Here is a 23,810-nt window from a genome sequence, read left to right as displayed (position 1 = left end):
CATTTTTATTGCCTTGTTTATAAACAAAAGTTATTTGTTTAATTACTTCTATTTAGATTTAATTTATTTCTATTTAAGTTCTAGTAATTTTAACTTATTTTTTAACATTTTTTTAATAATAATTTTAATAATTTTATTTAAGTTTTTTAGGTTTAAGTTTTTCATCTAATATATATATATATATATATTTTTTTTTTTGTAACTTCTTTTCAGTATAATTTTAATTAATAAAAACAATTTTTAATAGTTTCTGTTAACAACAACGACACTGGTAAGTACTTGTGACTTAAACCACGTCCTTACCAATATGTCATTGAAAATGCTGAATACATACACACATATAAATTTATGTAATATATAATATATATTCATGTAAAGCAGATGAAATGACCTGTCACTGGTTACTTGTTGCGTTTGTTTGGTTACAACAAAACTCAATTAAAAATCTATTCAATCTATTACATGTATAAAAAAAATATAAAAAAAAGGAATTTAGATGGCTTTTGTCACTTGTTGCTATATCGCATGTCTAATTAAAGCCTGGCGTGACAATACAGATACAGAGGTGTTCATACTGAGTGACTGACAGAACAAAACAACCATTTAAGTTTTGTTATTTGGACAATACCAATGTTTGTGAAGCATAAGTCATGTGATACATTGGATACTGCAGTCAAGTACAGACGCCTACTAGTGACCAACAGTACAGCATTGTTAGTGTTTACACAGTTTTTGTTTTAATCACAGTTTTGGTATTGTGACTGTAGAAAGGCCAAACAGCTGGAGGGGGAAAAGAAATGATGCGTTGCATAATCCCAAAATGTTATGTATTCATAATATTTTTTCAAATGTTTTCAGTTGTATAAAGGTCTTGAGAAATTTTTGCACTGCTTTACATGGACAAGCCTCTTGGAGTCATCTGAGGTTAAGTGTTTCAGTGAATGAACAATGGTGACAGCTTATGCATGAGGTCACCACCTCGTTTGACCCTGAACTCTGGAAAACTGTGTTTCAACACAGTCTGAGGGTTTATAATTATTTTCATTGCCCAGTGGAGAGTGAATGACATTCATAACAATGGCAATCTTATTTATGTCCCATTGTTGCTCTTAGTGTGCGTGTGTGATGTAGGTGTAATTTCACACACACATACCCAAAAGGAAATGTGATCCTTCGCACGCTGGCTTTTCAGCAAGTCATATGAGACTGAAAAAACTTCACCGTCTCGTGATATGTGAGTGTGAGGGTGTGTTTGTGGGAGGCTGCCCGAAATATGACAGTGTAATTCCTCAACGCTGGCTCCCAGCCGCAGAGAGATGATGTTTCACATCAGGACCGAACGCTATGCTGTACAGTTATGATCTGCCGGCTTAACCATCTCAATGTTTGCGCTCTTTCATTCCAACACCAGGACACTCATATGTCACACCACGCAGAGGACATTTTTATTACTCAGAGGTTGCGCTTTTATAGCTTTGGAAACGTAATGGAGTTCTCAATTATACTTTGGTGGTAACTTTGTCTTGGATGTTTTTCTTAAGAAATAGTTGACCAAAAAATATCTTCTTCTTCTTCTTTTTTTTTTTTTTTTTGTTATGCAGAAGAAAGTTATTCAGGTTTGGAACGACTTGAGTGGGATTAAATGATCGAATTTGGGTAAACTATCCCTTTAATTTAAGAGCCAGACAAGTCAACGGGAAACGTAGGTGTGTGTTTGTGTGTTGATCTAACCTGACTGTCTAGGCCCAGCAGCAGAAGCATTATGAAGAAAAGTATCGCCCAGACCGTCGGCAGTGGCATCATTGTAACGGCCTTTGGATACGCGATGAAGGCCAGACCAGGACCTGAGAGACACAGAAGTAAATGATATATTATTTAAAAAGAAGTATATTATTATTATTTATACGATATACATATAGCATGCAAAGAAAGATACTTTATATAACGTAATTCTGACTATATCACGCAATTCTGACTTTATATCACAATTCTGACTTTATATCTCGCAATTCTGACTTTATATCGCAATTCTGACTTTATATCTCGCAATTCTGACTTTATATCATGCAATTCTGACTTTATATCATGCAATTCTGACTTTATATCACGCAATTCTGACTTTATATCGCAATTCTGACTTTATTTCTCACAATTCTGACTTTATATCGCAATTCTGACTTTATATCACGCAATTCTGACTTTATATCACGCAATTCTGACTTTATATCGCAATTCTGACTTTATATCACGCAATTCTGACTTTATATCGCAATTCTGATTTTATATCGCAATTCTGACTTTATATCACGCAATTCTGACTTTATATCATGCAATTCTGACTTTATATCGCAATTCTGACTTTATATCACGCAATTGCCAGTTTATATTGTGCAATTCTGACATTATAACTCGCCATTTCGACTTCTTTTCTCAAAACTGTGAGATATAAGCTCACAATTGCGAATTATAAAGTCAGAATTGCGCAATATAAACTCGCAATTGTGAGAAATATATGCTGATGAAAGAGCCTTAAATAAAATATAACACATTAGATTTATCACACTCTTATATCAATATTCCCTTCTTTCTCTCATTCCAAGAATTCCTTGTGAGCAGATTTGGTGACCTTTGACCCTAAGGATTACCTGACTCGGCCACGTCGGCGATGGCCACGCCCTGCTCCTGTGCCATGAACCCCAGGACAGAGAAAATGGCAAAGCCTGACACGAAACTGGTACCGCTGTTCAGGCATCCGAGCAGCATGCAGTCCCTAAACACACACACACAATGTTTGAACAAATAGACACAACATATAGATATAAAAACATATAAAACAGTAACACACAACAGCAAGCGCTCACCTGTAACAGTTATACTTGTACTTGTTGTAGCTTCCCAGTGATGTCATTGCACCAAGACAAATAGCATATGAGAAGAAGATCTGAGTGCCTGCATCAATCCACACCTAAATCAGAGAGAGAGAGATTGCAGTTTGCTTCAAATGTAAAATAACAGTGCACAAAGACTGTTTTCTCTGTGTCTCTGTACCTCAGGGTCCTTTAGGCGGGTCAGATCCGGGTAAAGGTAGAACCTGATGCCCTCGGCTGCCCCAGGCAGAGTCACACCACGAACCAGCAGCACAATCAGCATGAGGAAGGGAAACGTCGCTGTGAAATAAACCACCTACAGACAGAGCGAGAAGAGGGCAGAGCGTTCGTGGATTTCCATTATAGAAATAAAATAATTACACACCTACGTAAAGCAATCCTTATTCACAAATGAAACCCACAGAGAGCTGCAAATTCTGAAACGAAGGCTTGTGAAAGTGTGCATTTATTGGACCTTTTTCATGAAGCACAAGCAGATTTCTGTGTAATTCACTCAAAATCATTCTTTCATTAAGCACTGCACTGAATTGAATGGTTTTACAAAAGATGATTTACACAGAAATCAGTTCTGCTCGTGTTTAATGAATGAGGCTCAGTGTGTGTCCATGATTATTATCCTACACAGTTACTAGACTAAAGGAAACATAAGTTTAGTGATATTTTCATGTGCACCACCAAAATGTCTCTTTTTATTTAGATGACTGTATAAAGCCTTGATTATCTTGGGATGTCTTATGACAGCTGTGGCTTTTTACATGATGTACTTGTATTTTCAATTAGAAAACACTGAATCTTCGATACTGGAAAAAACTGACATTGCGATATTTTGTTTTCCTGATATATATATTGCGATATGTAAATTTTACCAGATGACTTGAATAGCTCTATTTGGAAAGAATGAATCATTCTAGAATCAGTGGGGTGATTTTGTAGGGTAATGCATCTGCATAGAAAATAAACAAATTACAAGCATAGATAAATACAATAGAACAAAGATACAAATTAAATAAACATGTTTTTTTGTTTTTCAGGTAAGTCTAACAGTATTTAGGTACAGAAATTAAATAATTAAAATGTAAAATAACACTGCATAGTCTTCACAGTATAAAAATAATACAATTAATCCATGTTATAGCTACAAAAATGATTTTCTCTTTGACGTTTGTTGTGTGATTAACATTAATGACACCGACGGCAGCAGGAATATTAGGCTGCTGTCACTTTAAGACCGAATGCACTGATCCAATATAATGATACATCCGATTTCTTTTTCAATTGTTTATGTTCACTTAAGACACAAGTGACTGTGTTTTTGCTTTGAAAAACACGAGATGCGTGTAGTGGAATTGAACTGATTTGAGCGCCGTGTGTTTAGAACTCCGTCATGCGTGAGACGCTGCAAAAGACTCGAGCGCAACGGTCATACACGTCTGTCTAGCGCGTTTACATAGAAAAACAAAGGAAAAGTAGCACACTGGAATGGAAAAACGCATTGTGTGTGAACAGCCCTTAAGCTTGTCTTTGACTGTTAGTGTTTTTAAGACTGTCTTTTTGCGCTCGCAATCTTCTAACATTACACTCTGACACCGTATTTTTCCGGGCACACTCATTTTACGTGTATTTGGCGCCACCTATTGTTGTGGGTGTATTATTGATGTAGAAGTCTAGACCCTGAATATAAGACAAACCCGTTTTTTCAGGTGTATTTCTAAGAAAAAAACAATACTGTACTTTCTCTATGATGATTAAACTTTGCTATTAATCCGAGAATCACGTGTTCCGAACCGTGGGGGCTAGACTGTACGGATCGCGGATCAACTAAGATTCCTGCTTACTTGACATTGCATATTCTCGATATATGACGACATATGTCGATGCTGAAACAATATCATGCAGCCCTAATATATATCCTACAGTACTGTCATTAAAAATATCTGACCATATTATTGTTCTTAGCTACTTCTGTAATCAAATACATGGTAACATCCAAACCCAGACAGCAACATAGTGGTACATGTGGATTACACACGGACCAGATGTGGGCCGGATCTGGGCCACACTATGTTGCTGTCAGGGAAGGAACCAAGGCTTTACAGCATGGTTATAGGACCTACCTGATAATTTGGGTAATATTATAAATAAATATAATATGTACATACACTTAATATTATAAAAGCTATCAGCTTGACTCATGAATATTAATTAAGTCTGATTAATTGAAAGGAACACACACATTGCCTGCAACAACCAATTGGCTTCTGCTTGGTCACTTTATGTGGTCAGCTACAGTTTGTGCTCTTAAAATATACTGATTACTTTTCAAAATGTGGGAGAGTTAACAAATTAGACATTTCTAAAAGTGTATTGGTTGTTACGCCCCTGCTTTATTAAAACAAGTCACTATGAGGCATTTTGATGGACTTTTCTCGTCCTCTCCCTCACCTTGCCGGTGGATTTGACTCCTTTCCAGATGCAGAAGAAGCAGATGATCCAGACGGCCAGCAGGCACAACGCCAGCTCCCACTTCAGACCGCCGACCTCGTCGATCCCTGAAGAGATGCTGAGGACGTTCCGCCTACAGACGATATCAGAGTGATGAGAACGGGCGTAGAGCGTCCGTCCCGTACACACAGCCTCAGGACGACGCACCTACGCGCACGATACTCACTCCCAGAATTCGGTGACCGGCGAGGTGAAGTTGGCAGCGTTAGCGGAGAGCCAGAGGGTTTTGTTCTTGCGGACGGTGTCCTCCACGCAGTTCTCCGTGTTCCAGCTGTGCCGGCAGCGGGCCCAGGGCAGCTCGTGCTGGAAACACTGCAGCAGGTAATACAAACCCCACGCCAGGATCACGATGTAGTAGATGTTCAGCAGAGACACGATCACGACTGAGGCGTAGCCGATTCCTGTCGCAGACACACATTACAAGTCAACATGGAATCAACATTCATCCAATTTAATTTCTTAATACACATTTATGGTCTAATTGTTCACAGTTCATCAGTGATTCATTCAAAATGATACAAACAAAACAAAGAAATTGTTAAATGATAGGGTTGCACCAATTGTTAATTAATACATTAAATTAAAATAAATAAAATGCTATTTAAATCAAAATAAATAAGTGAATATATAAAATTATTCAAATAAATAAATAATGAATTAGTGCATTTGATTAAAATATATTAATTTATAAAAAATATTAAATAATTTTTTAAATAATGTTTTTGATCAAATGCATTAATTTATTATTTATTTTAATCATTTTCAGCAGACACTCGTTCTCTAAGCAATATGTAGTGCTTATCTAAATAAATAAAAAACATTGTATTTACATAAATAAATAATAAATTAATACATTACATTAAAATAAATAAATAAAATGTTATTTAAATCAAAATAAATAAAATGATTAAAATAAATAAATAATAAATTAATGCATTTGATAAAATTTTTTAATTTTTTTATCAAATGCATTAATTTATTATTTATTTTATTAATAAATGAATGCATTTGATATTATATAACTAAATAAATAAATAAATATTTTATTTAAATAAATAAATAGAATTGTATTTACATAAATAAATAATAAATTAATGCATTACATTAAGATAAATAAATAAAATTATTAAAATAAATTAATAATAAATTAATGCATTTGATTAAAATATATTAATTAAAAAAATATTTAATTTTTTTTAATCAAATGCATTACATTAAAATAAATAAATAAAATGGTATTTAAATCTAAATAAATAAATAAAAATGATTAAAATAAATAATAAATTAATGCATTTGATTAAAATATATTAATTAAAAATATATAGTGTAATATATTTTTTTAATCAAATGCATTCATTTATTATTTATTTATTTAAATCATTTTCAGCAGACACTTGTTCTCTAAGCAATCTGTAGTGCTGTACTGGAACTAACAGGAACTAACTAACCAGTGAAGTCACTCAATGCACAATGGCTTAACAAACCTGTAGTCATTATATTACCAACACAGATTAACATTAAAACATTAATCTGCCAGGATTAGAGCTGGTCATAAATGATAAGACAAGCATCTTCTTGCACGTCATGTAACTTGTCACTGTTTGTGTTACAGACATGAATGATATCTTAAATCACGAGGAGAGGTGCCACATCAAAGCAGAGCGGAGCACAGTGTTCTCTCCGAGGGCCCTGCTGTGTTTTAATGAGCCAAACACAGCTGAAACGACTCTATTCTCACAGCAATGAAGCTTCACCTGTTGGCTCTGACACATCTGCGTCTGAACTGTATTTTTCTAGGGTTGAGGGCAGTCAAAGGGCTGAATGCCAGTTTTATGCTATAATTAATTCAAAGTGCCACTCGCCCGCTCTGCGGTGCCAGGAGCTCACTGTGACAGCTGACAACAGAATGCCAAACGTGCGTTTGAGTATGCAAGGGCAGGACTTCTTTTGTAGATGCGTTTGCATGCTCAAGAGAGATCGGTCAGCTGCCGCCGAGACTAAGAACATAATCATTGCGTGAAAGGGGACAATGGGCTCAGGGTGTCAGGAAATACCACTCGTATGTGCTAAATAAAACACAGTCACGTGAGCGAGGTGCCCGTGCATGTGTGCATATAGAGTTCGGGTACCAAAGTAATAAAAATATCCTCTAAGACAGGGCTTATCAAACTGAGAGAGTGCTAGGCGGTCCGTGGAAAAGTTGTAAAAAATAAATAATAGGATTATTATTCTATAAAATAAAAAATAAAAATAGTATTAATCTAGCTAAATAGTATTTAAATAAATAAATAATAATGTAATACATTACATTAAAAAAAAGAAATAAAATGGTATTTAAATCAAAATAAATAAATTTGATTAAAGAATAAATGATAAATGTTTAAATAAATAATAAATTAATACATTACATTAAAATAAATTAATAAAATGATATTAAAATCATAATATAATATGTTAATAATTTATATAATTAATTAATAATTTATTATTTATTTTACATTACATTAATATACATTAATAAAATGTTATTTAAATAAAAATAAACAAATTTGATTAAAATAAATAATAAAAATTATTAAAATAATTACATAAATGCATTTGATTAAAATATATTAATTTAAAAATATATATATATTTTCTATTTAAATAATTTTTTAATCAAATGCATTAATTTGTTATTTATTTATTTTAATAATTTTAATTTACTTATTTTAATCAAAATTTTTTATATAACTATAAATAAAAACATTTGATTTAAACAAATAAGAAATGTAAAAAATAAATAAAAAGATTAAACTAAATAAATAAACAGATTAAAATTCATTTTAATCCGATTTGCATTTGATTAAAATATATTAATTTAAAAAGATTGTTTAAATATTTTTGTCAATATTTTTTAATCAAATGCATTAATTTTTTATTTATTTTACATTACATTGAAAAAAATAAATAAAATGATTATAAATAATAAATAAATAAAATGTTATTTGAATCCAAATAAATACATTAAAATTATTTGAATGTATTTATTTTATATTATTAATAATTTGTATTATTTATTTTATATTATTAATAAATATTTTTTTTTCATTTATTTATTTTAATAAAATGTTTTTATATAACTACATAAATAAGAAAATTGATTTAAATAAATAAGAAATGTAAAAATAAATAAATACAAATAAGATTAAACTAAGTAACTAACAAACTAAAATAAACATTAAAATTGATTAAAATAAAAAAAATTAAATTAACTTGATTTAAATAAATAATAAACTAATGCATTACACAGTACAGTACTAGAGTAAGTAGGAAAAATGCAACAATGTAATAGAAACTAAATATTTTACACATTTATAATATTAATTTTCCACAGTATTAATTAGAGCTTAATACATGAAAATCACATCTAAAAATTGAAATGCCCTGCTCTAAGAAACACCATCCGCCTTGTTCTTTCTCATCAAATCATTCCTAACACATCCACTCCATTTTGGCTCCTGGGCAGAATATCTCTGAGCGGCACCGGAGGAGATCCCATCAGTCACCTCTCACAGGCTGTTGCCATGGAGATCAGAATACATGTCCAAATGCGGAGCGGGGTGTTAGTCAGAGCACTCTAAAGCAGAGAGCGGCGGAAAGCAAACAAATGATGGGGAATTAAACGCACATGTAGTGTGTGTGTATGAGTGACCCGCATCCTGCTCACACACAGAACAAAAACATGCAGAATCGAACACGACGACACATCTGAAAAGAACACCGCGTCTTCTAGAGTTGCTTAGCAACCGCAGCAGATGCTGAAAACAGGTCAGAGTGAAGATCAGTTTAACGAGCCACCTCAGCAGCCAATCAGACTCGAAGCGCATCACAGTAACGGCCGTGTTGATTGGTCGAAGCTGCCGTGAGGGACCGCGGGTAACCGGTAGGGGGAAGGGGAGTATCATGAAATATGATTTATGCCGATTAAAATGTGCTTGAGCCTGATGAGTCACTAAACATCAGACCTGTCTCGTCCTCCCTCCCTCACTCTCTCAATCCATCCATTTGTCTCACCAGTGAAAATGGGGCAGAGTTTCCCCCAGCAGGTGATTCCTCCCTCAGAGGTGAACTGGCCGAGCGCTACCTCCAGAAAGAAGACGGGTAACCCTCCGCCAAACAGAAATATGAAGTAGGGGATGAGAAATGCACCTGGAAAAAATAACAACAGATAAGACAGGTGACACAATACAGAAATTTAGCAAAGAAAAACGCATTAAAGGAGGCTAAATTACCAGAAACAAACAAAAAAAATGAACAAAACATGAAGAAATTTTTACAGTAATGCACTTATAATGGTCGTCTATGGGGTCCACATTAAAATACACAGTAGTAACCAGAAGTTCATCCACCTTAAAAAGTAGTCCTACCACTAAAATGACAATTTATACAGTTTCACTTCTCAAATAAAACACTTTCTTGTATGAAAGAATTCATATAAGCTTCACATTTCGGCACTGTAAACCCCACAGACTTACACTACCTAAAACTAGGGCTGTCAATAGATTAACATTTTTAATAGCAATTACTTGCATCCTTTTGATTAATCGCACACTTATCGTGAAATTAAGCATACGCCATTTATCTTGTTTAACACGTCCATTTTGCCATCATTGTCTATATCCAACAAAGTAAACCATCAGATTGAAGAGTGATTCTCACAAAATGTATTTTTCAGCTTTTTTTCAAGGTAAATTTAGGTGTCTTTCCAAAAAAGGACACTTGCAGAATCCAAAAGGACACCAAATAACCAAATGATTTAAGGAGTCCATATAATTCATACATTTATGTACACCAAAGCACTCTTGAAAATAAAAACAGAATTTACAGTGTACAAAGTGTGTGTACAGTACAACAGCAAACAGCTTATTTACATTTTAGACAAGTCAAGTTGGGATACTGAACAGGACCACATGAAGATGCCAAAAAACCCCTCCTTGACCTGACTGCATATACTACAGTAAACCATTCAGAATTACTATACACAGCAACATACACCGGACAAATCCAAACATTATCCTGAATGTGTGTGGAAACAACATGAATGTACTGAAATGTGTCTGTGCATTAATACAATGTGTGAGCATGATTTGTTAGCGCATCAATATAACGGACTCACACGTGCTTAATGTACGACTCCTGTAAGTCACCGCAATCGTCTTTACTTTAATTGCAATCCTCATCCATCAAAACTTTACTAGCGAGACGCTGGTTTGCTTTATCCAGCCGAGAAACATAGTTTGCGTATCATCTGGCCATACAGCGGTGTTTCATGCAGTCTGTATTTCACACAGAGCTCGCGCTCTTCAGAAATAATCACAGAATATGACAGAGAGTTTGTGTTTTAAAGTGAAACAGACACTGGAATGAATAATTCACTGAAATCGCAGTCTCTCTGCCATCTCTGAAATAATGAGCCTGGACTTCTAAGCTCATCTAACTGCGTGATGTAAGTTACATTAATGATGCAATTTCGCATGCTTCAGTAATTTATTTGCAGTAAATTATTTTAATGCGTTAAGGATTTTGAATTAATCGCATGTGTTAACGTTGACAGCCCTACTGAAAACATGATTTTAGTTTATTTGTACACTCACTGAGAGACCAGTTTAAATTACTATTCACGAGTTTACACGTACATGAAATCAAAATAAAGTAATTCGTATAGTAATTTATGCGTATTTGGCGTGCTGTCCGGGGGAGGGCTCCGAGCTCAGAATTTGGCCCGAACCCAGAGTACTCCCCCTCCTTAACTGGGATAGAAACCAGCCAAGAGTGAGGTGATGGGGTGGTGGAGGGATGCTGTGAAACTTGTCGCGGGATAGAGGTGAGAGACGGCTTTATATACCGGCTTCCTCTTGCACTGATTGGTTGATTACCTGAACGTGCGCCTCCCGAATTTTGTTAAATAAAACCAAAATTGCTTAAACTAACAATGAAATAAAAATTAAAGCTAGATAGAAATATTACGAAAACTAAAACTAATAAAATGACAAAAGCACTAAAACTGAAAATATAAAAATAAAAGCTAATTGAATTTTTTAATAAATATAACAATAAATAATACTATAAATAGATAGTATATAAATTATACTAAAATATAGCTTTTAATACATATATTCATTAGCACAGCACATAATACAATGCATTAATATGTGAAATACTTTGTAAACCACACAGAAGGTCAGACTAAAACACTGTTTTAGCATAGGATTGATTTGTAAACAAAATATTCTGCGATGAGCTGAAAGTTATTAATGTCACACGCTCATGTTTGCATGTGACATTAGCAGCTATTTACAGTACACAAAGACTGTAAAAGTGTTGTCATATTACACACTGAAACACACTCACCTCCGCCATTCTTGTAGCAGAGGTACGGGAAACGCCAAACGTTGCCTAAACCAACGAAACCGCCGGCCACAGAGAGCACGAAATCCAGCTTGCTGGCCCATTTCTCCCGCTGCGGTGCTTTGCCCTCCGCCTCGTCTTCCGGACGCGTGCCGGGACTCTTACCAGGAGACGGCTTCAATGTGTCCTTATGGAAATCTTTGAGACACTGCAACTTCTCCTTCTGTGCCATACTGAGAACAAGAAAGATGGAGGGGAAAGGGTTGAGAATGATATACACTACCTAAAAGTTTGATAGATATTAAGCAAGGATGCATTAAATTGATCAAAAATCATAGTAAAGACATTTATAATTTTACAAAAAAAAATGTTTTGTTCTTTTGAACTGTCAAAGAATCCTAAAAAAATGATCACAGTTTCCACAAAAATATGAAGCGGCAACTTGTTTTCATCAATGATAATCAGAAATGTTTCTTGAGCAGCAAATCAGCATATTAGAATGATTTCTGAAGGATCATGTGACACTGAAGACTGGAGTAATGATGCTGAAAATTCAAGAACTTCAAGATTAAAGAAATGCAGCCTTGGTGAGCATAAGAGCCCTCAACACCATTAAAAAAAATTGTATAAACTGAAAACAAACTTTTGGCAGTAGTGTACCATAAATGTGCTATTATATATGTGCGATTGAACTGGAAAACCTTCATGAAGACCCAACAAGTAACAAGTAAATAAGCAAAAAGTTTGAGCTATAAAATGACATCCTCTGAGACATGCGCTGTTATATAAGACAGATCTAGAAGCTAGAGCTAAAAAAAAACAGCAAATCTCAATGCTGATTGCTCAAAGCTTATGCAAAAACATTCCTAGAAATCATTTGAATAACACAGTAGCCTCAAAATCTAAGATTACAACTAAGATTACATTTCAGCTTCATACACTGTAAAAAACAATTGTTGGTTTAACTTAAAAAAGTAAGTTACCTGGTTGCCTTAAAATTTTTGAGTTCACTGAAATTAAAAATTTGAGTTAATGCAATGAAGGCGATTGGTTTAATCAACAGAAACTCAAAATATTAAGTTATCTGAACCACATTAATTATCTAAGTTGATTTGACAAAAGAAAAAATGTTGTGTAAAATTTTTTACAGTGAAACGTTTTAAATGCTTGCCGTTTTCACACAACCACCACTAGTGTTCCAGCTCAGCAGTGTTTCATGGCCTGTTTTTAATCAAAGTATGACTTGAGCTCTGAAATGAGAGTCAGGCTGGCAGGAAGCTGATACAGTCTGATATCCTGTTTGAAACTCACACTGACAGCTCAAACACTGATGCTGATAAACTAGCTCACTTTATTACACGTGTCCTAGTTGGCCAGTGACCTTTTCTCTGTATGATTGCGGGTTTGATCCCATTTGCATTTATATTTTTATTAGTAGGAGGTCAACACAAGACTTACTAACATCCTGCTTTTTTTCCTTCCAACACTCTTGAAAATTGCATTGATGGTAAACCTTTAACATCCATTGCACAAAAGGTTATTTATAGTGGAAAAAGTTCTTTAGATTTTTAAAATGTTTTTCATACTAAGAAAAATAATGGCATTTTTAAAGGGGTCCTTGATTATGATTTCACTTTTTTAACTTTAGTTAGTGTGTAATGTTGCTTTTTGAGGATAAACAACATCTGCAAAGTTACGACGCTCAAAGTTCAATGCAAAGGAAGATGTTTTCTTTTACAGAAATCGCTTTTCAAGGACTACAACAAACGGCTGGTAGGGACTACAACAAGCTTCTTCCCAGGTTGGTGACATCACTAACCCTAAAATTTACATAAACCCCGCCCCTGAGAACACGCAACAAAGTGGGTGAGGCCATGTTGGGCTGCTTTAGAGAAGAGGAAGAGTTGTTGTAGTAGAGTGCTGTTGACATGACGTCATTTTACGCCGGACTGCTTCACAAACGAGGATCAATTCAATGCTGGATTTGCACAAAAGATGAACATGACGGCACATGCTAGTCGATGAGCTGAATCAACTCCACAGCAACTACATACATTTATCCACTAACCATTCAGAAACGTCCAGTTTCATTCTAAAAGTTGTAACTTCTTCCTGAGTCAACTCCGGTTTGAACAATGTAAGGCTGAACACCTTTACTGACAATCCTCATTTTGGCTGCGTGAGATTCTCCAGCTTTGTTGTTGTTGAGCAACCGAAGCGTGAGCTGTTAAAGCTCCACCCTCTTCTGGAAAGGGGGCCGGGAGCAGCAGCTCATTTGCATTTAAAGGGACACACACAAAAACGGCGTGTTTTTGCTCACACCCAAATAGGGGCAAATTTGACAAGCTATAATAAATGATCTGTGGGGGATTTTGAGCTGAAACTTCACAGACCCATTCTGGGGACACCAGAGACTTATATTACATCTTGTAAATAGGTATGTATCTTTAGGTCCAGTGTTAAAAAAGACTGTGCGAACCAGGACTAAATGCATAATTTTCTTTTTCGGATTGTCTATTTACACTAAGTGTAAATAGCCTGTCTTGTTGGCAAAGGCTATTTACACTAACTCCGCCCACCAATGTCTGGTTGTGCCACACAAGATTAAAAAAGACATGCACCACTCAATGTCTGCAGTGGCGTAGGCCGTAGGGAGCATGGCGCATGAAAGTAGCATTTGATGCGACTGACCCGAGTTCAAATCCATCTTTTGCCAAACTCGCTCCCATTACAAATCAGATCAAAAAGGCATTTATTTTCAATAAAAATAAAGAAAATATTTGAAAAGTAGAAAAAAAAGGGTCTAACGAGTATTTAGCCGGTAGGGTTAGGGGTAGGTGTAGGGAGGGCTTTATTGTCCCAATAAGGTTAATAATTTTAATACATATTATCATTTACGCTCTATGTTATTATTGCATTCTGTTAATATACAACAACACTGAGGTGCAAATAGTATCTGCCACTATTTATAAGTATAAATAGCAGCTTATTTCATGCACTTATTGCAAAGAACTGTGAAAATAGCAATATATTCTATTTACACTATATAAAACGTTTATATAGTGTAAATAGAATATATCGCTATTTTCACTTAGTGTAAATAGCTTCTGTTGCAAAGAAAATATGCTACTTTTATTTAGTGCAAATAGCCGCTGCCTTTCTTTTTTGGTCTGGAACAAAAGAACCAAACTACAAGTGAACACAGTTACTGAACTGAACTGAATCAACACTGAACTGAGCTGAATAATAACACTATTGTCTTGCTACAGCTGCATCATTAATTTCCTGTTAATCGTGTGAAGCTGCTTTGAAACTATTTCAGTTCTATATAAAGCGCTATAAAAAAATAAAGGTGACTTTACAGGTTTGTGTGGGTCAGATCCTCAACAGAGCGAACACAGAATGACTCATACTAGTCAAATGTTGCTGTGGCCATGAGCAAAGAAATATCGCAAGTTAACAGCTCCGCTATCTCAGCCAGCATCAGCCTTTCAACCTTGTCCCCAATAATGACCTTCTAAACATGCCCAGGACCTCTCATTAGCATTGATATAGATAAACGCTGATAGCTCTCTATTAAAACAAGCTATTCAAAAGCATGTTTAATCAAGCAGTGACGTAAGCAGAGAAGAATAAGACATGTATCAGAAGGCCACAACAGCAGACAGCTGACTTAACCTTGTCTGGAAATTCAGCTGTTTGAAACCCCTGAAGGTTATAAATTAGGCTACACTCTGTATAATAACTATCAGATATGAAACATAATATTGGATGTATTAAAATACACAAAGAATGTGGAATTGGGGATTAAATTAAGCTTTATTTCTCGAAAGCCAACTTCATAAAGCAAATGGGATGTTATAAACTGAAACGACAACATTTACTCTAACGCGATCATTAATAATGGAAGGTCAGACACTATGATGTTAGTTCATTGTTGTCTAGTTATCCCAATAGTGATTTATCTTTTAAAGTAAGAGCAGAAAACTTTGCCAACTTTGTACAACATGGGACTAAAAAGATACTTTACAAAGTTCATTTCTTTAACTTGCACTAGAGATCAATAAGAACCAGCTATAGTACATGGTGCAATTATATTACCATTTGACATTGGCACTATTGTAATACCTTATGAATATGACAATCATAATCAAGTGTATGGCATTGCCACAGCAGGTACTGATGGTGGCACAAATATATCGAGTATTGGAGAAAGCACAGATCTTCTCATGTCATGCATTATAAAACTAAATCTGTCTGATCTCGAAATAATATCCCGCACGTGCCCTAATTCTCCGGCGCGCGCTCCTAATGAAATAACATTTTTTAAAATTGGAAACCCTGCTACGGATTCGGAATAAATTATAATTCCCTAAACAAGTTTTTATTTCAAGTTTGCATGGCAAACACAAACATTGCACGAGCCACAGTGAAAGATGAACATGCATTTGTGAAGCAATTATATCTCTAATGCATATCCATCAACGAGGGCTTTTGCATTTACTACATCAGGCCAATGGGTAAGATAAGAAGTTAAAATCTTGACTGTGTCCCAATAACCTACATTGTGTGTTACATGAACTCACATGACAGGTTTGAGACCGATCTATCTCCAGGGGTCGGTGTCAATGTTTACATGCACGAGCAGTGCATGTGAAATTCACATTAACCTACATTTTATTGACCAGTTAAAGCACGCGCTGTGGTGTGATGCTCTGTGATGGTCCTGAGGGTGCTGTCATAAGGTTTTGCTAAGATGTATTAGACTGGTACACAGTTAACCAGTACTCTTTAATTACCGTGCATCTAAAATAAATTGAATGCATTTAATATTTAATGACACTGAGCTTGCAAAAGCCTGTGAGAGCACTTAGTTGTTCTAAGACAATGCTTTCAATACAATGCTGGTGACCTGAAATATAGGGATAATGTATGTGTAACAAAAATCCTATTTATTTTGTAATTAGAACTGTTGAATGGCAAAAGTCTTTTTTACATTTAAAGCAGAGAATAAAATTAAATCTACACATAAAAAACGTGCTTCTCAAAGATGCAAATCAAACTGAATTTTTAAATATATATTTTAACAAAAAAAAAAAAAAATGACCATGCCTAGACAAAAATAAACGAGTTTTTGAAACGTAAATGAAAATGTACACATAAAGATGCGCTTAATCAGCCTCCACTGCCCTGATGGGTCCAAGGTGTCACTCACCTGACAATGCAATTTATTGCTCAAGTCCGTCTCTTGTTCTTTTGTCTTCTTCTGGTGAGGCTACAAAGCAAGGGAAATAATCTTTACGCCCTCTCCCCCCGACTTCTGTCTTATATGGGAGCGCATGTAATAACGGAGAGAGTGGAAAAACACCAGACTCTCGTGCAACAGGAGTGTTTCTTAAAGAGACAAGCACACGCTCGCTTCACATCGGTCGGCGTCGCGAGCGTCGCGCCATTGGGCGACAATTATGTTGCTTGGTAATAAGAGTTTGCATGACACCAGCAGGGGGCACAGAAAGCTGTAACCTCCATCGAGTCTCGTTTAAATATCATGATGTATTTTTATTGTCTCGCTTGAATCTAATTAGCTTTCAAAGATCGGTACTTGACAGACGAATGTAAGTATTTTCAAGCAATTTCTTTAGAATGATTTACTGTGATTAGTCCATTTTAACAAGCGATGAGAAAAGTAACAGATATCACGTGACTGCTTCCAGGCTGCTTCATCAGTGGTGTGTACAATAATTTACTCCTGAATAATTATTCTGAAAAAAATAAAAATAAAAAATACTCATTTCACAAAAATATACCCAGTTAAGAGTACAAAAAAACACGATTTAATAGTTAGACCCATCCAAACAGACGTTAAACCCCGCCTAATTAAGGATCCCGCTTCATCCTCTCTACATCTCATCGCTAGTTTGATCTTGCGCATGCGCATTGTGAATAAGCACGGAGACTGCTGCTTGCGTCACTATACTGGAAAGCAAAGCGCCATATATGCATGCCGTTCCATCATAATACCTTGATGACTAACAAACAATAATTTCCAAAATGTTTTTAATTTTTAGTCGAATGGTTGCCATGCTAAAGCAAAATCTCCAGATATAGGTAGTGCTAAAGTGAGGTCACGTAGGGGTCAGTGGCCTTGTGAGGGGATAATCTACCTAGACTCAAAACTTTGGGATCAACTTAGAGAAAGAGAAAGAAAGAGGGGGTGGGGTACGTCCAAACTCTGATATGGCAACAATGCTGAGCTGAACGTGTCTGCCAATCACAGCAAAGCCAAAGGATTGTGATGGTTGGTGGTATTTTTCCATAACGCTAGTATGCCACAATGCTTTCGCATGTCCTCATCTCTCCTTTTCTTATCTGCTTTAATAAAATCTTATGACTGAATGATCACAATCCAAGGTCACACACTGTCACGGATATCAAGGTCTTTTTTTGTGGCATTTGAAAATTGAGGCTACTGCAGTACATTTCTGCACTATGGATGTATAATAAAGAGTTTGCTCACCCAAATTCATGCTTTGCTATGACATGTGTGTGCGATTGTCTGCAGACAGATGGTCTGTCCATGTGTCCACACTCACCAGGATGTTAGTCAAGGGGTGTAAGCTGTGGCCATTACACTATGGGACGGCCGACTCTCGCTGCTTCTATTATTTTCCCCACATACATGCACACGGGTTAATCTGTCAGTGCACAAATGTAAGTTGCATGCTTTTGAAACAATATATCCAATATATCAGTGCAAAAATTTAGTAGCTTGGCTATCTTATATTTGTTATTAAAGTTATCTAATATTCTACAGCACATAATTGTGTTTTTCTTTATAAAGTGATGTAATATTTAATATATAAACCAAATTAAAATGACATTGACAAAAATATAGATACTGTAGTTTCTAAAATAGTTGTTGAATGGTCATACACGCGAGAAAATGCTGGGTTTAAAATAACCCAAGTTGGGTTGATTATGGACAAACCCCAATGATTGGGTTGTTTTAACCCAGTGGTTGGGTTTAAGGTTTGCCTAACCTGCTGGGTAGTTTTATTTAACTCAACTATTGTTTAAAAATTACTGTATTGCTCGTTTAAAATGAACCCAAAATATGTTGGAAATTAACATTTGTTAATATGTTTAATAAATGAACATTTATTAATAGGTTTATAAAATAATACGTAAATAATAAACATTTATTAAATTGCTTATTAATAAATGTTCACCTTTTGATTATTATTGTTGCTTCTAGTAATTATGTGTCTGATTTTTAATTTCCAGATCCTGGGTCAGACGTAACAACCCAGTGTTTGGGTAGTTTTTGTGTTACCCAGATCCTGGGTCAGACATGACATTTTTGCGCCCTCTTCAGGAGAGAGCAGTGCAGCTCGGGTTTGCGTGCGTTTTGTTTTATCTAAAAATTCGTTATTGTTCTGTATATCATTTCATTTTATGCAAAGCAACACACAGGGGCGTGATGTGAGTCACCTAAACGAGTGTCGCGTCAGTCTTTTCGTGTGATGGAAACACCTGATGCCTTGCATAAAATTTTATGATTTTATTCTAAAAGAAACATAATAAAAACACTTAGGATGTTAAAATATGTTCTCAGAATTGTACACTGTTTATTTATGGTCAGGTTATGGAGTCAGTCACAGCATTTTTCGGCTACGAGTGAAACGCAGGCGGCGGTCTGAAGTTATTAGTTCCGCCGCTGAACATGAGTCATCTCCGGCACGAGATCCAGCGCCGTTATGGTGGAAACAGGACAACAGAGACTGGTCGAATTACTTGAATTACTTCTAAATGTTTAATTTTTACTTCTTATACTTGTTAAAAGATCTTAAACGTAGGCAATATGTATTAAAAAGGATGTAAAATATGCTATACCATAAAATATGATTGAAAATAAAGGAATTATCATGCAAACCACTGTTTGTGTGGAGTATGTAAAAACAGTTTAGAGGATTTAAGTTTATTTAACCCAAACTGGGTTGGTTTTAAACCAGCATTTTTTAGAGTATAAAATTATATATAATATGGCTCAATTGTATATTTCATACTCAAATTATATCAAATTTAATATTTATATTCCATATTTAAATGATATATTGTTGTATTAACCAACTTAAAAAGGCAATAATTTACTTTTAAAACTTCACTGTAGTATCTAAATACTTGTTGAATGGTCAGAATACTCTGTGATTATATAATATACAGTTCATAATTGTATATTTCATATTTAAATTATATCATGTTAATATATCAATCAACTTAAAATAACATGCACTGTCTTTTAGAATAAATAGCATCTAAAATACTTGTTTAATGGTCAAAATACACTGATTATATATAGCTCGTAATTGTATATTTCATACTTAAATCATATTAATATCAACCATGCACTGCCTTTTTAAATACACTGCCTTTCACTGTGTATAGTAACTTACAGTTAACAACTAATTATCATGTTTACAGTTGTATATTAAAGAATACGTCTATGCAATTAAAAACAAATGCAGAAATTGCTCAAACAATATTTTTAATTCAGATACCCATAATGCTAAAGCAAAAGGCAGAGGATCTTAGTTTGATGTGACTATTTGTTTGTATGGTTTCTTATGCTGAAATATAAGAGAGGTCTGAAATCCCTTTCTTAAATGATTTTAAACTTGACTTGTATGCCATTATTTCTCCTTTTCTTCATTATGCCCAGTGAGGCATTTTGAAATACCTGCATTAAGGCAATGTTGAAGTCAACAAGAATTCTAATAGTTCCCATTTGAGCTCTTTTCTGTGTGCCGGCGAGCATGTCTGTATACCGTGTTGCCAGGTTTCCTCGCTGGTCCCTGGAGCCTCTGGTCACCCAGGAGGAGATTAAAGAGCGAGGCGATGGAACAGGTTGTTTTTTATCCACGACAAAATAATACCTGTAAATCAGCTCAGCTCCGGAGTGCTGAGTCCAGCTGTATTTGGTGCTCTGAAGGGTTGTGTAACGCTGACATTTCCATGTGATGAGATCTCTTGTGCAGCGTTTGCTTGCATTTAATTGAATTATAAGCAGCGGTGTGCAAAGCGCTCATTGTTTCTTGTTAAATTATTCATGTTGTCATTACTTGTGCATTATACAGTGTCATGTGGCTGGATTTGCTTTAGTCATTTTGATCAAGAGATTTTTTGTGAAGTGTTTGAGCTCTACTTTTACTGACATGTGAAGCAGGTGAACTATGGGAAGTGTCATGTGGTGCCACAGTAAGCCTCTTTCAGTCTCACATGCACTGTGTTTGTGTCACAGGGCAGCTGCATGGGGAATACTGAAAGATTTCATTCACACGCTGACACACACAAACCACCAATTCGCCAAAACATACCAAATTGCCATGAGATTGTGTTCATTCTTAGAAAGAAGGGTTCAATATAGAACCTTAAAGCGTTCTGTCAGGCGCTTCATACATATATATATTCCCATCATGGGATGATCTATAAGTAAATGGGACCCATTAGCCCTTTTTCAAAGTCTTGATTTTGTTTTTTTTTGTTTTTTTATTTAAAAAAAAAAATGGTTTTGAATGAATTCAATGACTCATTAATAAATACTTGTTTCATTACTGGATGAATCAGTGTTTTTGAACGAATCTTTAGAATGATTCAATGACAAATACATTTTTAACAGTCACTTGTCGCCACCTAGTGGTGTACGATGTAACTGATCGTTATTTGAAACGCCAAGTTAGTTTCAAAAGGTGGTTTGATCGCTATTTTGATCAATATCGTAGACATCAGAGTTTATATACTAACTTTAAACTTTTATCCCAGTACTTCTGTAATAATTTGAATATTTGTAACAGAAATAACTGCAGTGTGGTTCAAAACAGCTCTCTCTGGCTCAGCGCGGCAGCACGAACACAGATATGAATGTTTCGGTATGGTTTTGTCATAGACACGGGCGAATCGTTGTCATTAATAAATTAAGATCGCGATCTTTTAACGATTAATCGTGCAGCTCTAGTTGTAACTATGGGAAACCCAGACTCATTGAACTATGCTGATAACAATGGAACTTGCGACCATAGTTGGCTAACGATGCTTTTGGGAAACGCACCTGTCTTCATGAAGCCTCTCCTTCCGAAAAGCGCAATGTGCTCTGATTGGTTGGCTGGACCCGTGTGTTGTGATTGGTCAACCGCTTCGATTGTGTTTAGGAAATGTCACGCCCCTTAATATAACTGCCAGTTTCAACAACTAATGCAACTCAATCAGGCCACACCCCTTTTATGCATTGGGCGGGAATTATTTAGATGAGAAATACTGTGACCGGAAGAAAACTCAAGGCTACAATGAAGGCGTTTCAGGGAGTTCAGAAACAGTGACACTGATATAGAGAAGAACTTTTTTTTTTTTTTTACCTTTTTCTTGCTCAAACAGCAACATTACACTAAAGAAAGTTGAAAATGTAAAAACGCATATGACCGTTTTAAGACATTTCTCCTTATATAGAACCTTTCTGGCATAAAGCGTTCTTTAAAACTGAGATAAGATCCCTAGAGTTCTATTTAGAACCACACTGAACTGTTTCCCCACATGCTTCGCTTGATTTAAACAATGCAGGAGAACTAAGACACACAAATTTTCCAACAATGCTGTGATCGCAGCAGGAAACAGACTTCATTCCTGGAAACACTCTGAATAAGTGATTCCCAACCAGGGGTACATGAACCCCAGAGGGTGCTTGGAAAGAATTTGACGCGTGATTAAACCTATAAAACAGAAAATTAACAGATTAAAACTAGTTGGAATGAATAGCATGCTTTTTTCAGTTCCTTTCAAAAGAAAGAAAAAAAAAAAAAAAATGTACAAACCCAATTCCAAAAAAGTTGGGACACTGTACAAATTGTGAATAAAAAAGGAATGCAATAATTTACAAATCTCATAAACTTATATTTTATTCACAATAGAATATAGATAACATATCAAATGTTGAAAGTGAGACATTTTGAAATGTCATCCCAAATATTCGCTCATGTTGGATTTCATGAGAGCTACACATTCCAAAAAAGTTGGGACAGGTAGCAATAAGAGGCCAGAAAAGTTAAATGTACATATAAGGAACAGCTGGAGGGCCAATTTTCAACTTATTAGGTCAATTGGAAACATGATTGGGTATAAAAAGAGCCTCTCAGAGTGGCAGTGTCTCTCAGAAGTCAAGATAGGGCAGAGGATCACCAATTCCCCCAATGCTGCGGCGAAAAATAGTGGAGCAATATCCGAAAGGAGTTTCTCAGAGAAAAATTGCAAAGAGTTTGAAGTTATCATCATCTACAGTGCATAATATCATCCAAAGATTCAGAGAATCTGGAACAATCTCTTTGCATAAGGGTCAAGGCCGGAAAACCATACTGGATGCCCGTGATCTTCGGGCCCTTAGACGGCACTGCATCACATACAGGAATGCTACTGTAATGGAAATCACAACATGGGCTCAGGAATACTTCCAGAAAACATTGTCGGTGAACACAATCCACCGTGCCATTCGCCGTTGCCGGCTAAAACTCTATAGGTCAAAAAAGAAGCCATATCTAAACATGATCCAGAAGCGCAGGCGTTTTCTCTGGGCCAAGGCTCATTTAAAATGGACTGTGGCAAAGTGGAAAACTGTTCTGTGGTCAGACGAATCAAAATTTTAAGTTCTTTTTGGAAAACTGGGATGCCATGTCATCCGGACTAAAGAGGACAAGGACAACCCAAGTTGTTATCAGCGCTCAGTTCAGAAGCCTGCATCTCTGATGGTATGGGGTTGCATGAGTGCATGTGGCATGGGCAGCTTACACATCTGGAAAGGCACCATCAATGCTGAAAGGTATATCCAAGTTCTAGAACAACATATGCTCCCATCCAGACGTCGTCTCTTTCAGGGAAGACCTTGCATTTTCCAACATGACAATGCCAGACCACATACTGCATCAATTACAACATCATGGCTGTGTAGAAGAAGGATCCGGGTACTGAAATGGCCAGCCTGCAGTCCAG

The 23,810-nt window shown here is 35.5% G+C and overlaps 1 protein-coding gene across 1 annotated transcript in view; it reads right to left on the bottom strand.

Annotated features, from left to right (window-relative positions):
* Positions 1 to 17,660, bottom strand: part of slc6a6a (solute carrier family 6 member 6a) — a 28,690-nt gene extending 11,030 nt beyond the window's left edge. The window contains exons 1-9 of the mRNA XM_051901973.1: positions 16,996 to 17,660; positions 11,784 to 12,013; positions 9,447 to 9,581; positions 5,557 to 5,791; positions 5,331 to 5,463; positions 3,049 to 3,183; positions 2,862 to 2,965; positions 2,646 to 2,770; positions 1,732 to 1,844 (exon numbers count right to left, since the gene is read on the bottom strand). Of these exons, the coding sequence (XP_051757933.1) occupies positions 1,732 to 1,844; positions 2,646 to 2,770; positions 2,862 to 2,965; positions 3,049 to 3,183; positions 5,331 to 5,463; positions 5,557 to 5,791; positions 9,447 to 9,581; positions 11,784 to 12,012 (1,209 nt within the window). The 5' untranslated portion in view covers position 12,013; positions 16,996 to 17,660. The remainder of the gene's footprint in view (positions 1 to 1,731; positions 1,845 to 2,645; positions 2,771 to 2,861; positions 2,966 to 3,048; positions 3,184 to 5,330; positions 5,464 to 5,556; positions 5,792 to 9,446; positions 9,582 to 11,783; positions 12,014 to 16,995) is intronic.
* Between the last annotated feature and the right edge of the window lie 6,150 nt (positions 17,661 to 23,810).

This window comes from Ctenopharyngodon idella, chromosome 8 (genome assembly GCF_019924925.1).
Source record: "Ctenopharyngodon idella isolate HZGC_01 chromosome 8, HZGC01, whole genome shotgun sequence".
NCBI classification, from domain to species: Eukaryota; Metazoa; Chordata; class Actinopteri; order Cypriniformes; family Xenocyprididae; genus Ctenopharyngodon; species Ctenopharyngodon idella.
Note: the sequence above shows the minus strand (reverse complement) of the source record. Positions and strands in the feature narration are given on the sequence as shown.